We start from the raw sequence: 17129 nt of genomic DNA, 5'->3' as shown, positions 1-17129 counted from the left end.
GTTCACCTGCATCCGGACCTGCACTACTCCAGCACCAACCAAGACCAAGACGAGCAACAGCAGCAGCCACCTGAAATGCATCCTGTTCAACACCCGCTCCGTCCACAGACACGCCGTCGAGCTCTGGAACCTGCTCGACACCACAGCCCCAGACGTCGCCTTCCTCACGGAAACCTGGATGAACACCTCCTCAACGCCCGACATTGCCATCGCCATCCCAGACGGCTACAAGATCATCCGAAGGGACCGCATCAACCACACCGGAGGAGGCATCGCCATCATCCACAGGAACACCATCACGACCAACACCGACGACACCCTCGCACCCGCCGAGCACCTGCACTTCCAGGTCCACATCAACCCCAAGACCACCCTCAGAGGCACCCTCATCTACAGACCCCCGGGACCACGCACACAATTCAGCGAAGACATCGCCGACTTCATCAGCCCGCACGCCCTCCCCTCCGCTGTCTACATCCTCCTCGGGGACCTCAACTTCCACCTGGAGGACAACAACGACCGCAACACCACCACCCTGCTGGACAACCTCGCCAACCTCGGACTCAAGCAGCTGGTCACCACCCCCACCCACTACGCCGGCCACACGCTCGACCCCGTCTTCGCATCCAGCAAGTACATCGCCTTCAGCCACGCCACCGGACTCCACTGGACGGACCACAGCTCCGTCCACTTCAGCTTCAGAAGGACCACGATCCACCACCACCAGCAACAGGTTGCACGCAGAAGCTGGAACAAGATCACAGCCGACCAGCTCGCAACCGCCCTGAGCAAGAACCCACCCACCAGCGCAACGAACCCCAGCCAAGCGGCCACCAACCTCACGAAGTGGATCAGCGACTGCGCAGACGACCTCGCCCCTCTGAAGACCCCGACTAGCAGACCCGGTAGCAAGAAAGCCCCATGGTTCACCGACGAACTCAAGAGCTCCAAGAAGAACTGCCGAGCCCTCGAGAGAACCTGGCGCAGAGACCCAACACCGGACAACATGACTGCCCTCAAGCTCGCCACCCGAAAACACCACCAACTCATCCACGCCACCAAGAAAACCGCATTCAAGGAACGACTGGACAACAACGCACACAACAGCAAGGAACTCTTCAACATCGTCAAAGAGCTCTCCAACCCCAACGCCGGTAACAACGACATCACCCCTTCACAAGACCTCTGCAACTCCCTCGCCTCCTACTTCCACAACAAGATCGCGGACATACACAACAGCTTCAGCACTCAACCGACGCACGCCACGACCGAACCACCGCCCCCCACCACCACCCTCCGCGCCTGGACCCCGATCAGCACCGAAGACACCGTCCGCACGATGAACTCCATCCACTCCGGATCTCCTACCGACCCCTGCCCTCACCACGTCTTCAACAAGGCCGACGCTGTCATCGCACCCCACCTGCGGGACATCATCAACACCTCCTTCGACACCGCTACCTTCCTGGAGAGCTGGAAGCACGCCCTCCGACCTCAAGAACTACCGCCCCATCTCGCTGCTCCCGTTTCCTGCAAAAGTCATCGAGAAGACCGTCAACAAGCAGCTGGCCGCCTTCCTCGAGACGAACGGATCCCTCGACCTCTCGCAGTCTGGCTTCCGGGCCAACCACAGCACCGAGACCGCCCTGATCGCAGCCACCGATGACATCCGAGCTCTGCTTGACAACGGAGAAACAGCGGCCCTCATCCTCCTAGACCTCTCCGCGGCCTTCGACACTGTCTGCCACCGTACACTAGTGCAGCGTCTCAGCAACGTCGGAATCCAGGAGAAGGCACTGGAGTGGATCATCTTCCTCGCCGGAAGGATACAGAGAGTCCGCCTCCCCCCGTTCAGATTTGAAGCCACCGAAGTCATCTGCGGCGTCCCTCAAGGCTCCTCGCTCAGTCCAACCCTCTTCAACGTGTACATGAGCCCCCTCGCAGACATCGCACGCCAGCACAACCTCAACATCATCTACGCCGATGACACCCAGCTGATTCTCTCCCTCACCAACGACCCCGCCACCGCCAGAGCCAACCTCCACGAAGGGATGAAAGAGGTAGCCGAATGGATGAAGAACAGCCGCCTGAAACTGAACTCGGACAAGACGGAAGTCCTCATCCTGGGATCCTCACCCTCCGCCTGGGACGACTCCTGGTGGCCCCCCGCCCCAGGCAGCGCACCCAAACCAACAGACCACGCACGCAACCTGGGCTTCATCCTGGACTCCACCCTCTCCATGACCAGACAAGTCAACGCCGTCTCCTCGTCGTGCTTCAACATCCTGCGCATGCTACGAAAGATCTTCCGGTGGATCCCCACCGAGACCAGGAAGACGGTCACCCAGGCCCTCGTCACCAGCCGTCTGGACTACGGCAACTCCCTCTACGCCGGAACCACCGCCAAACTCCAGAAAAGACTTCAGCGGATCCAGAACGCCTCAGCACGACTCATCCTGGACATCCCCCGTCGCAGCCACATCTCCGGACACCTGAGAGACCTGCACTGGCTCCCGGTCACCATGCACACAAAGCCCTACACAACCAAGGCCCAGGATACCTCAACAGCCGCCTCAACTTCTACGCTCCCAAACGCCAGCTTCGATCGACCGGCCACGCCCTCGCCACCGTCCCCCGCATCCGAAGAGCCACCACAGGGGGACGGCCCTTCTCCTTCCTCGCCGCCAGGACGTGGAACTCCCTCCCGACCCACCTCCGCCTGACCCAGGACCACCTCGCCTTCAGGAAGCAACTCAAGACCTGGCTGTTCGAGCAGTAGCGGACCCCCCTCCCCTAGCACCTTGAGACCCTCTGGGTGAGTAGTGCGCTATATAAATGCTTTGATTGATTGATTGATTGATAAAAGCAGTAACTCACTGAGCCATCTACATACAATACACATCTGTGATCTGTATGTTGCACCTTGTGCTTTGGAGCATTCACATTAACTCTACGTGTTACTTTATAAAGACAAAACATAGATGTCTCCTGCACCTGCATTGGTCACATCGAACCAACAGCTGGCAGTGAAGCCACATATGGCACATAGACCAGGCAGGGCTCCAGAAAAAAAGAGAGGCGGAAGCAATGCTGGCAATACACTGTAACACAAACCCAACTTGCTAATAAATAATGCAAACCATGGATGCTGGACAAACACTTTGGCATTCATAACACCAATGAAAGAGCCAGAACCCCTTCATTGAACGCTTAAAATCTCTAGGCTGCCAATTAGACAAGAACCTTAATGTTCAATACCACATATACAACTTTATAAAAGTAACTCAACTACAAATGCATCTCCTGTGTGGAATGAAACAGTTGGTCCCAACTGAAGATTTTATGTTTTATATTTATTTTATTGAGTTTTACTGTATAGTGAAAGCAGTATCAGCAACATGCATTAGCATATTCTCCTTGATGTTGTGCATCTGGATATTTGTCCAGTTGTGCACCAATTCATCAAGAAGACTACGCTCCACCTCCCTTTCACTTGCCCTTTCTCCCTGCGTCTACCGAAGCAGAAGTGGAAGACGCTCAAATTCCCACATCGCAGCAAAGACCTGGACCATGCACTTCCGGACCATCATCTCACTTCCGGAATTCAGAATGGCCCTCAAGACCTGGCTGTTCGAATAAGCCTCCGGGGCCTTCAAGCACCTGGATAACCCTATTGGGTGATTAGCTGCACTTTATAAATCCTGATTGATTGATAGCACCCTGATTTCTGTATGGTAAATCAAAAGTGCGCTCCATTCAGGATGTGTTTCCATCAGTTTTAGTATTCTCAGTTGTCTGGGGCATGTTACTTCTCTTTATTCCTGGGACAAGAAGTTAATGTATGGTCCCCATGTCTTCTGAAACTGTGTTTCTCTCTTATCTAGGGAGGCTGTGAGTTTCTCCATACCCAGTAAGTTCCAGAGTTGTTGGAGCTAGTTTCCATATTCTGATGTCCACTTACTACACCAGCGTACCGTTACCACCTGTATGGCGGGCCACAGCACCATAGTCATGGCTTTGCCCCAATTTTATCTTAGTGTATTTGTCAATTGATTTAGAAGTCCTAGTATGGTATATGCCCAGAACCTCGTACGTCAGTGTTGAACATATCATTAATGTTATTGATAATTTCTTCCCAACGGAGAGCTAGTTTGGGACAGTCCCACACAAGGTGCATCAGTGTACCCACACTTCCACAGATCCTCCAGCAATTGGGGGGATTTAGTTGGGCACCATTTGTGGACCCATTCAGGCATCTAGTCCCAATAAAGTGTCCATTTATAGGGCGTCTTAATTTGTCCTTCTGTTTGTTGAAATTTGCATCCTAGTGTAGATGTCTGCCCACTCCCTGCTGGACATGGAACACCCCAGTCCAGATTCCTTACCTCCTCTGGGTGGGTGGCCTGTCACTGACACTAGTCTCTTAGCAGTTTGTAAATGTTGGATAGGATGTGTTTGTCGTCGTGTTTTGTAATGAGCCACTTTTCCCAACTGAAGATTTTAAACAAGTTGTTCAATGACTAGTCAAAAATAGATTATGGCAACATCTTGTTAACTCAAACCACTAAACTCTACTTCATGTCCTTGAATGTTGCATTCCACTCTACTACTTGGGTAGTTGTAAGTTCCAGGAAGTATGACCACATCACACCTATGTTCATTTCCTTAAATTGGTTCTCAATTGAAGCAAGAAGAATCTTGAAATTGGCATGCATTATTCACAAATCTCTTCACTCGAAGACCTAGGAATAGCTTTAAAAAACTGGTTATCTCTGCAGGGTACCTTCTTCCCAGCACAAAACAACTCTTTTACTGGAAGTCCCCATCTGAAAAATAACAATGAACTTTAAAGTAAAGAATCTTTCACTAGAAGTATACCCAAGTTGTAGAACTCCACCCAGCCCATCAATCAGATTGAACCCTTCTCCTGGTTCCTCCAAGATTGAGATGTAAAGACTACTGTTTCAAGAATTGCCCTAGCAGGCCCTGTTACCGTCTCTTTGTAGCCTGACATTTACTGCAAAACTGGGAACAATATAAGGGATTGTACCTGTCCCAAATACGTTGCTATTCCTCGGATTGCACCTGAGAAGATTACAGCATGTGCTCCATCTACCTAATTTCAATGTGAATCTGTGTTACTATATACGGGTTTTATCCCTCTTGATGTTCTCTATCTAACTTGAGTCTCTGTAAAGTGCTCTGACACACATTGGGTGGAGTTTGCACTATATACGATTAAAAATACTTGATGGGCAAGGATGTTCCTCCAGTTCACATATTTTTAAAGGGAGACAGTCAGTAATGGAGCTAGGACTGATCTCAAGGCCTCAAATGTTTTGCTTGGTGACAGATGAAGAGTTTTTGATGGTGGAAGAGAAGTCAGTTCCTATGGTTTTTTAGTTGAACTATGCCCATAGTTCCAAAGATGATCTATCTAACTATTGCAAGCCACTGAAGGGAAATGAGACCAGGTGTAATTTCGAAAGTATAAATAGGGTAGTTCTAAATTATAGCCCATTGGCATAATCACTATGGCAAATGGCAGAGTAGCAATGTGATGGGAGCTTGACATTTTGAGGGAAATCGGTATGGGTGGTGTAGGAATATGAATCTGAGGCCTCTCATCAAATGAAATCTTTGTTTAGCTACTTGATTTCCTTGCAGAATTAGAGTTGAATTGGGCTCCATGTCTCCATAGCACTGTGTTGTAACGTAAATGTCGTGCCCCATAAGTAACTCTTGAACTTTTCAATGCCCCACCAACATGTCAGCAGTTCTTTTTCAATGACTGAGTAGTGTGTTTCTGAGTCCCTCAATACTCTTGATGCAAAACCAATGGTATGTTCCTGATGTTGAACTTCCTGGGTCAATATTGCACCTAGACCATAACTGCTAGCATCTACAGTCAACCTGCATGGTACAGAAGGTTCAAAAGGTTTCAATGCTTTAACAGTGCTTAATTGTTCTTTTAAACAGGAAAATGCTTGTTCACAATCATCGTCCCACACAAATTCATTTTGGTGTTTAAGTAATTTTGAAATGGGTCGTACCCTTGTAGCATAGTCCGGAATAAAGCGAGCATAAAACTCAGACAGTCCTAGTAGAGATTTCACTCCTACTTTGTCTTTAGGAGCAGTGGCGTCCAGTATGGCCTGTACGAGACTTGGTTTAGGAGTGATTCCCGCACTGGAGATGGTGTGACCCAGATATTCTACAGAGTCTTTTGAGAACACACACTTGTCACGTTTGAGGACTACACCATGCTCTTGGAAGATGGAGAGAATCTAATTCAAGGTCTTGTCATGTTCTGCTTGATCTTTAGCAAATATAAGGATGTCATCCTGAAAGATAGCAACATTTTTTATCCCTTTTAGCAAATTGACCATCACTCGCTGAAAGACCGAGGCCGCCGAGGCCAGGCCAAACGGCATGTGGCAGAATTGAAACATGCCAAAAGTTGAGTTGAAAGCAGTGAAATGACGCGAGTCCTTATCTAGTTCTATCTGGTGGTATGCAGAGGCCAGGTCTAATTTCGAAAACACTTGAGACCCCGCTATCACACCTAGCATTTCATTGATGTTGGGTAAGGGGTGTGCGTCAACCCAAATCACTTTATTTAGACTGCGTAAGTCAATGCAAATTCTCAATTCATTATTTTTTTTCCGTGCTACAACTAGGAATGAAGACCAGTCAGACGATTCAATTGGTTCAATTACACCTCTTTTGTGCATAGTCATGAGTTATTTTTCTAGGTCTTCCCTTATGCTGAAAGGTACGCTTCTGATCTTATGTCTCACCGGGATAGCGTCTTTTCTAACCTTTATTTCATGTTTGAGACCTTTTATTCAGCCCAACTCGCCAGAAAATATTTTGGGATATTTATTGAGGAGATCTTCGACATGAACATCATCACGGATGGCCAAAACTTGTTCCTTAGCGCCTGGACATAACATCATGTTAAATAATCCTTGATGGAACCACCCTAATATGTTCAAACCATGTACTGCAACATATATATCTTACCATGAATGTGCCTATATTTGAATTTCATAACATCCTCAAAGTAACCTAGAAGATCAATGTTGCGTCCTTCGTAAGACACGGGTGCGCGATCCGGAGTAAGAAGCTCTCTTTCACCCCAGTTTGCTCTAAAGAGAGATTCAGTGATCATGGTGATACGCGCACCAGAGTCCACTAGAAGGTGCAAAACGTTTTCTCCAACACCTAGGATCACCAGTTTTAAACTCTCCGTCTTCCACAACGAGTACCATGTCTTTTAATTCGCTTAGCGTATCCTCATTCTCGCTGTCACTGGTTTCTTTGATGCATCCAATACGTACTTTTCCTCTCTTGTAACTCTGACACACTTTATCAAAGTGGCCAATTTTTCCACATGAACGACATACTACATTTTTAGTTGGGCACGGTCTTCCATTTTTCACGTGAAACGGGTTGCCACACCTAAAACAAATGTCAGTTCTCTTAAAGAAACAATTTTGTGGTATGTCTCTTTTTTTTAAAGATGTTGAAGACGCACAGGAGTAACCACTTCAGTGTTTTTTTTTTCAAGTTCTTTTATAGACGCTTGTGACGTTTCTAAACTGTTAGCTTCCCTTATAGATTCATCAAGAGATGGGTTTTCTAAATAAAGTAGTTTTTGTCTGATAGATTTGTCTGAGCATTTGCTTATAAATTGGTCACGGACCAGTTGTTCACTGAAATTCTCAAATTCTCATCCTGCGACCCTTTTCCTGAGGGCAGTGATGTAAGTGTCAACGTCTTCATCATTCTTTTGTTCTCTATTGAAGAATTTGTGTCGCAAAACAACTACGCTGGGCGGTTTATCGTACCTCTTTGCTAATTTCCTGACAGTGCTTTTATACTCATCTTCTTCCTCTCCTTCTACACTTTCAGCTTCAGGTAGATGCTTGAGCGTATCCCTACCTTCAAACCCTAAGGAATGTAGCAGTAAAAACTTTTTCCTTTCAGGTCTAAATCTGTGTGCACCTATTGCCTCTATAATCACCACAATTACAACAAATGTCTGTCAACCGCTCATTGATCTAGCAGTTTAGATGGGTCCTTAATCTACCACTGACAATCTTCTTGCCGGGGCCTCCTATTGGGGCACAGAGGCTTTAGACTCTGCTGCCCTTGTCTGGCATATACCCCTTTATTCTGTATAGCTTTCTGAATGTAGAACGTCTTACTGTGGTAACGGGAAGCTTAAAGGAAAAACTCCATAGTCCTCTTGCAATTCGAAGGGATTGATAAAGAAAGGAGTTGAGTAAGCTGCAAAAGCGAAAAAGCCTTGAGGTTCCTTAATTCTCTCATCTTTAATAGGGCACCGCTCTGGTCCAAAGATGAGAAGTCGATTTAACAATTCTTCCAAATGGGCCAAATTAAATTTTTGTTCGGTAACCAACCCTAATCTACGTGTTTGCACATTCCTATGGCACAAGTATGAATTGAACATAGGTATCTAATATTACAATACAAATAATGCACTTCAGAGAGATGTCTGAACTAATCTAGGCGATCCTAGGGGTGGTAGGGGCTCATCGTCATTTTGGGAATTAGTTACTTGAGATGGAGTGATATCAGTCAGTCAGTCAAATTCACTTTATTCGGTTAATTAAAACCATAGAAGCATACTAGAGAAAACACATTAAATATTACAATTGCACAAACACCAACAGGATACAAAGAAGATATATTGTAATCGTATAAAAGACAAGTCAAGTGATATCTAGTATCTCGTGGCATAGGGAGACCAAGGTCCCAGCAATGATATAGAAAGAGCATTCTTTTAACTTGTACAATTTCTCATCTGATTTCTCTCTCACCCTATTAGCAGGGATACAGCACTCTGACAATTTCATAAAAAAATTTTCTCTGAAGGGAGTACATTTGGCACCAGATTTACAAAGGTGTCACACTGCGCGGGTCAGCAACCAAAGTCGCAGCGCTTCTTTGCTTGAGAGGGAGAGAGCAGAAATGTGCCTTATCTACTAAGTAATGTCACAATCGACTCTGATGGCGCACAATTAGGCCACCTAGCGCCACGCACACCCCTTTGCACCATAGTGCAAGGGTGTTTGCCTCAGGTCTAGCATAGGTTTTGTACTGGAACGGTACACCTCCAGTACAAAATACTATGCTGTCACTACTTTTAAAACTTGTCCCACTTTCGAAGTGCGCAGCACAGTGCAGCACACATGCAAAATAAGAAAGGTTAGAAGAATTGAAAGCATTTCTCCTTTTCAATGCTTGCTTCATAGTGGCATTATTTTTTGGTGCAAAACCGTTTACTATTGTTGCTAGATAGGATTTTGCCCATGGGTGCCCATGGGAATGACCACGTACCACCCAAGAAACACATACTTTATGTAGAATAATGTAAAGCATTGTTTTGCATTACTTAGAGGCAACTTTCAGCAAAAAACAAGTTTTGCGCTGGAAAGTAAATCTAAAAAAACATTTTTTGCAGGTTTTCGTCATGTTTGCGGTGCAAATCGAGTGCAAAATGTTTGTAAATCTGGGACTTGGTGCTTTACACCCACTCAAACCTTAAAGCTCCTGGACAGGATATATTTCACTGAACATGTTAATGTTTAAGGCCCTTTGGGCCGCTGTTCAGTCTATTGTAACAATTACTCGTGGAACACTGTAAATGTTCATGGAGTCCTTCGGAAAGACATTAAAAGGTCTGCTGCTGCTCCCTTTTTAATACAATACTTTGCTGACACAAGCCTAGTGTTGTCAATTTATTACCTGCGGCATTTTATAGTATGTTGCCTGTTTATAGGTACCGACTACATGCAGCTTTAGCTGTCTATTGGAGAACTATTGTTTCCAATACACTATTTATATTTACATTATACGTTAGGTTAGCCATTGCTCATAATTGGATGGCTTTGTTGTCAGTCTGTCTTTCCTGCTCCTGATTTGATGGCTTCCTTCCCATTCTTGCATTTGTCTCACACAGGCGCATTTTGGTTCTAATTGGATTATTTATCCTTGCACTGCTGATGTTAGTCCTTGCTTTGTGGTTCGTGGGAGGGACTATTTTCTCTCCCTCGCTGCCTTTCCCTGCTCCACCTTCATCTCTCTTTCACTGTCCATGCCCTTTCCACCTTTTTTTCTCACACCTCACCCAGCATCCTCTTTCCCTCACCCCCTTGCTTATTCCTGCACTGCCCGTCACAGTTTCAGTTATCTGAAATTATTTTTGTGATAATTTCAAGATGACCATAAGCGCTTGTGCATGAATACGCAGAGTCAACCATTATCTTCCAATGGCTTTATTTTTATGTTAGGAAATCCCATTCAGAGATGGCCAATGTGGATACTAATGCATTCAGGGTGTCCATCTGTGAATTAGATTTTTTTAAATTAAAAACATTTAACAAAAGATATTCATAGATGGCCTCTGAGCATAAGCATGCATCCGTTGTGGCCGTCTATAAATGCAGTTTGTGATATTTTTACAAATCCTGGCCCAAGATGGCTGCCGTGAATGCATGTGCATTTGCTGTGGCTATCCAGAATAAAAAAAATAAACATTGTCAAAGCCAATAGTTTTACCAGTCAAGACCTATTGCCTTGCCAATGCTATTTTAGTATTTGTAAAGGAGGCCCTGCTATATTAAATATTTGCCCATGGGTATGGGAACTGTGAATTGTATCCAGCTTTAAACGTCATTCGGACATATACCTGCAAAGATATTTTCGTTCCATATTTTTTTTCAACTCAGTAATGCATAGTAATTGAATTGACCTGGAATTAAATAACTGGACTATGTGTCTGTATACATGCCCACTTTCTTGAAAGAACAATGTGAATAATACAAGCTAGGTCCTCATCATGAGAGCCCAAAAGGGTGTTGTGCAATATTTATTACGGAGGAGCGGAAAAGTGTTGCCCCCTGAAATGCCCCCTGACAGAAAAATAAAATGGTGGTGAAGTTAATTCCTTATCATTTTATTTTCTTCACCCTATTCCGAACCGAGCATCAGGACAGGGGCAGGGCTGCTGCTGAATGACAGCCCAGACGTGGGTCCCATGCTCACTACGCCACTGGAGTCAAGCTATCCTGGCTGAAGAGGGGTGAAACCCCAAAACCGGTCCTAGGATGCATGATTCCGGTCCAGGGAAGACATGGCTTGGCAGTTTGGGCTGGACTGTTCCCATGAGACACAGGGTCAAGACTGATTTGCATATGGCCATGTCTGAACTGGGGTGGCGTGGTGAGCAAAATAACGATGGATTAAACCCAGATCTGTGACTGGGGGTGAATGTTTTGCCAATGTGCAACATTCCGTCCATCACCTTGTTTGTTTTGCTGAATGATAGCAGCAGAAAGAGCAGGGCACTTTCAGTTTAAAATGTGCATGTCTTTTTGGCGGGCCGTTTTGCTTTGAACCTCTCTAACCTAGCTGTCTTAAGACAGCTAGGTTACAGAAAGCCAAAGCCTCCATAGTGCTGTGGAGCACAGAGCGAGGCTGCCCCTACCAATCCTAGCACTGCTCTCATGCTGGTGAGAGCAGCACTAGGATTGGTGAAGAGAGATTGTAGCCTGCCTGCCTGCCTGCCTGAAGGAGGGAAGACCACCAAGGAGGCAGAGGACTTCGCGTCACGCTCGCAGGTAAGTTGTTTTAATGTAATAACATTTTTTGTTTCTAATGTCCCACCCGCCCTACCGCCCTCGGGACATGCCAGCTGCCACTGTTATTGCTTCCATTAAAAACCGATATAATGGGTGGTCATTTTGGTATGATTAACGGGAAAGTCAAAGCAGAAATGAGGCAACCCGGTGGTAAACGTTCATGACCGCTGGGCAAAATTTGATAATTTAAACATTTTAGTGCACTGCCCAAAACTGCTAGCCTTGCGGAAACAGTTTTTTCTTCTGATTTTTTTAAAATATGGGACCGTTTCACACGCACAAGCAATCAAACTTCTCACTGATATGACAAATCTTGAAATTTCATTAGCCATTGCAAAGTACATGGACGTAGCAAAAAGGTTTCTCGTGGAAAGGGTAACGGATGGCTGAGAGATATGATGGAAGTTAGGATAGTTTTCTTGTTCGACAAAGCCTTATGTGTCTCATATTGTTTTAGGACTATATTGTACAATAGAAATTTTTATCGATTTTAAAATTTTTATGCCATTAGATAGATGTCTGTATGTATTACAGTTTTAACACCGAGTAAACTAGGGAAAAGGTTCATGGATATTGGAAATTTGTATTGGAAGTTATGATGAATTGAGCACTTTTTTAGATTTATTGTGAAGGGTGATGTTTTTATGGGTTTAAAGACCTTATGGTCTAAATAAACGTCATGTTTGACTTGACTTGATATAATGGGACTGAACATGTATTAGGTGTAATAAATAGAACCTAATATGTGTTTTGCCCTTAAATATCAGCCATAAGTATTTGATTTTGGTGCTTTCTGCACCAATATCTGTATGGAATGGTATTTAATGGACATTGTCCCCCACATTTATCGGTAGGATTGACCTCTTGCCAATATGTACATGTGGAAAATCACAGGGGTGTGGATTTGATCTCACTACTCATAATTCTGACCTCTGCACAAACAAGCTTTTGTGTAAGAGTCGGAATTGTTTGACCAGATCATAATCAATGCCCTACACTGAGTACTCTGAGGTGAAAGTGATGCTAATTTGCACTACTTCTTCATGGTGAATTTCTTGTTGTAGCTGCAGGAGTGTTGTGGGAAGGGTGAAGAGATTGTTAAATCATGCAGTGGTGGTGACATTGATTTCAGATTGAATGCAGAACCAATGGAAATATATCTGGGAGCCTGAAATCAACCCCAACACTTTGCCTCTTTACAGCACCATTAACGTAATCTAGGGCTCGAGTCCATCTTGCTCTATAATTTTAATGCAATATCTCACTCTAAGGGCCTGGTTATGAGTGTGGCAGAACTGTTTTTGGCGTTCCCAGTGCGGTGCCCATTTTAAGAGGCACCACTGTAGGAACGCCAAAAAGCAGCCCGCCAGACAGGAGGAAACTCCTAATTAGTGGGCGGCCCGACCACCGCTTTGGCGCAGTAGGAGCGTGGCGATGGCGTCCCGCCTGCTTCAGCTGCGCCAAAAGTCATAATCGGGCCCTCAGTGATTTTGGGATGCTCAAATTCTCTAGGATTACAAGTTGTTCCCCTTAGTGTGCCCTAAGAAGTAAGCAATTATCACACGATGATGCCACAGATTTCTACGTTAAGCTCCCATTCCCCCTCATCCTTACACACATTGAGTGGGATAGTAATGACGTTTCCTACACTGCATGTTGTACATAGTCAGTCTCTGAACCTTAACAAAAAGCCATGCTGGCCTGAGGCAAGGAATCCCCACCACCATGCTTCCCTACTTCAACTTGGTGCAGTCTGTACTGCCTATCAAACTGAATCAATTTCAATCTAGGAAGGAGCTATGAATGCCAATCCTGTATGTGAGATGCATGTCAGCAGAAGAAAGGGCCTTCTCTTTTACTGCAGAAATCATAACTATCATCCTTAAAAAGATCCCAAGAATGGTTCAAGATCGAGTTTACAAAGACTCTCCTGCTTTGACCGGAATTTTATTTTGACTCTTTGTCCTGAATTTGCCCGGTGATCATCACCCTATTGGGAACATTTAATCAACTCGCATAAGCTAGAAGCAGTATGTTTGTTAAATGCAGTTTTTGTCCAATGCTGTATGTAGATGTCTCCAGATCTATGTTAATGTAAATAAAAACAGAAGCAATAGCGAGTGCGCATTTTCTTACCATTCTTTTCAGCTTGGAGCAGAACCAGGTCGAAAAAGAGAAATAGCGCTGTCCACAAACGACAACCCATCGTGTCTTCTTTTAAATGAAAATGCAGTTCTCCTTTCTGCAGTTCCAACAACAATAAACAGACGATGTCACTAAAACCTTGATTTATTCAGCAATAGAGAAGAATAAACAAAGATTTCCCATCATGGGCTCTTATCAGGAGCGCCTCTTTCAGGGAAATTTGCTATTTTTTGTCCTGGAATCTGTGCACTGGCTCTCTGCTTAAGCAAACACATCCCACAGAGAGTTCTTTCACCTGTCGGGCTGTAGACTGAGATATGCCTTACTTGGAATGGTGACAGGCGTAACCAACAGCACTTCACTGCTCTGGCCCCGCGTTCCTCAAATCTCTCATCCGTCCTCATTGTCCAATACGTAACCTCCGATCAGCTCACCGTCATCTGCTAGTCACTCCTAAAAATAAAACCAAGAAATTCGGCGGTCGCCGTTTCTCCTACCTGGCTCCCGTGCTTTGGAATCTCCTTCATCTTTCAATCAAATCCTCCTCTTCCCTTCGGAAATTGCTAAAAACTCACCTCTTCCCTCCCCCTAGCTAGAATCCCGCCATTCATGCTCCCTCCTCTCTCATTCTGTCTATCAGCGCCAGGAAGCTTCGGCGTCAGTGCGCTTTACAAATTGCACCTAAGATAAAATAAGATAAGATAGCACTTCTCTTGCGCTATGATGAAAAACATTGTTTTTTAACTCCTACATCTTGCACAATAAAGTTAATCAGTAAACTTAACATGAATTACCTCCAACGCTTTGATGTCGTTTTGTTAATATAACAAATATTTTTGTATTTCACTAAAAACAGTTAGGACATGTTTTGGCCTAACAGAGACTTTCTCAAGCTTGCAAGAAAACATTTAAGAAAATGGTGTCACTGATAATTTCAGCCAGCTATTTATTTTAACTAATGTGAATGTCTGGTTTTTAATGTGAATGTGTGTTTTTTAATCGTGTACTTTTTTTTAATGAAACTTGTCTTCCGAAATAAACATATTACCTACCTACAAGTGAGCCATGGAATACATATGGCAGCATATTTATGTGAGGGTTGCATCAAGTTTGCACCACGCAACATGGCGCATGCATGACGCAAGCATCTAAGTCAGATTATTGGAGCCACGCAAAGTTTTGCGTGGTTCTGAGTGTCTTCAAAAATATGGAGCAACGCAACGTAGTGCAAATCTCTGAATTACGTTACTCTGCCTAGGACAGGCATTCCTTGGGCATTGCATGTTTGTTCCCACACATATCCCATGGATTTTGACTCATCCCCAGATTTACAAGAACTTGGAAACCTTGTAATGTGCCAAAATCTTACACCTTCCCAGGGGAGGCGTAACAAGGAGAAAAATCTCTATTTCTGATAGTTTCTTCCTCTATCTATGTGCGCTGTATTGTGCAGCACACATAAAAGAGGAATATGCCTACCAGGATATTTCTTTGTGCAGGAAGGTGTCCCTTCCTGCATAAAAACAATCCTGCATGCAACACAGGCACCTTCTACGTTGGCGCTAGGCTGCCAAAAGGGTGCCAGCCAGCATAAGGGAATGGACAGGAATGGGCTGTATTGCCTTAAATATGGCGTATCCCTGTCATGCAGCACATCAAGGTGACTTGCTGCGCTGCACTGCACTGCATGACCTGGACATAAATAAGGCCTATAATTTCAGATTAAAATAACCCCCAAAGCATGTAACTACTGAAAGACATTATCCAACACACAGTTTGATGATGAAAAAAGTCAGTAGATGGCGCTGTTGGTGTGGATCTACAAATCATTTGTGCCAGCACTACCTATCAATGAATATGCAACTATAAGTCACGAATAGAACACACATAAAAATCTTGCAATGCTAAACAATATTCACAAACGTGTTATAGCACTTTTTGAAATATGCATAAATTCCAAATACTGTGTGAATGCGATTTTTGAATAATTTGAGTATTAATGATACATAGAGTCACAACTGATGAACTAATAAGGTTGCACTTGAAAGAGTTTCCTAGGTCACTTACAATTGTAAATAATTATATGAATAGTTAGGCTACGTTTTTATGTAGTAGGCCATTGTTTTGAAAATAGAGCAGTTTCTTGTGTTCTATTCAACCCCTCATACTCATTCTCCCTCCTAACCAGTGTCCTGCATCAAAGTCTTCTCTCCCCTGGTTTCCACAGAACATCAAGTGAAAGATGTCAATGTATTTGCAATGTACAATATTTTTTAGAGAACGTGTATTGTGAATGAAGCTTCTATGATGTACCCAAAGTGCCACTTTCAAGGCCTTCTGCTGCTAGTTCCTCTGAAGACGTGTTGGAGTTAGTTCTGTGAGCTAATACCATTATACATGTTACCTGATCCACTGCACACTACATCATGATGTAATAAACACGTAAAGATAAAATACATAAGGTAGTCTGGTCCTGTTAATTTTCAAGGCATTTATTGTTAATAATTTAAAGTTGGTTATATTACGCAGTAGCATTGAATAATATAAGCACAGCAGTTTTATTAATGTGTTTTCAAATACTTGCATGTACCTCAAGGTTATGTAACCTCAATATTTAGTACCGCATACCATGTGACATCTCAATGTGTGCATATTCTTAAATGGCTATGGTATCCAAATGTGTTGCCTTGAAGACCAATCTGGTGGTCAGAAGTTTGCCAAGGGAGAACTCTGTAGGCTGTTTGATAATCAATATTATTTTCTGGTACTGTTTTTCTTCTGTTGCATGAAATTGAGTTTCTATAATTAAGAGAATTCCGACTTATGAAATACTGTTTTATTTTTGCAGGTATGGACCAGAGAGCTAAAGCCCTTCTAAATTTGATGCACAGGGTTGACATTATTAATGCCTATGAAGTAATAGACCCTTCTTATTCTACAAAGGCCACTTATTTTGGGGGGACTACGAATCAAATATTCATTATATATTTGTCGCTAGATCACTCATGGGCTGGGTGATTAGGGGCAGAATAGAGGACTCCCCTTTTAGTGACCACAACCCCCTATGGTTGGGATAGAGCATCTGCAAGTGGAGTAGTGAACCTAAAGGTGCCCCATGTCCACTTTAGTGCTCAGATCAAAAGGGCTGCAATTGACTTGGAGGAGTGCAAATCTAAAGGAACTTATGCAAAGTTTGTGTGTCAACCACTTGGACACCTTGAATAACTGCCTTTCTTCCTTGGGTGGTTAGCAGACTGTAGCAAATCAATTTGTACAAGGGGGGTCATCGTCAGCGAGTTACTTATAAAGCCC

General features: G+C 44.3%; 1 protein-coding gene across 1 annotated transcript in view; it reads right to left on the bottom strand.

Moving 5' to 3' along the window:
• Positions 1-14452, bottom strand: part of LOC146805146 (coagulation factor X-like) — a 466750-nt gene extending 452298 nt beyond the window's left edge. The window contains exon 1 of the mRNA XM_085622321.1: positions 13809-14452. Coding sequence (XP_085478447.1) covers positions 13809-13878 — 70 coding nt within the window. The 5' untranslated portion in view covers positions 13879-14452. The remainder of the gene's footprint in view (positions 1-13808) is intronic.
• Between the last annotated feature and the right edge of the window lie 2677 nt (positions 14453-17129).

Source organism: Triturus cristatus, chromosome 8 (genome assembly GCF_964204655.1).
Source record: "Triturus cristatus chromosome 8, aTriCri1.1, whole genome shotgun sequence".
NCBI lineage: Eukaryota > Metazoa > Chordata > Amphibia > Caudata > Salamandridae > Triturus > Triturus cristatus.
Note: the sequence above shows the minus strand (reverse complement) of the source record. Positions and strands in the feature narration are given on the sequence as shown.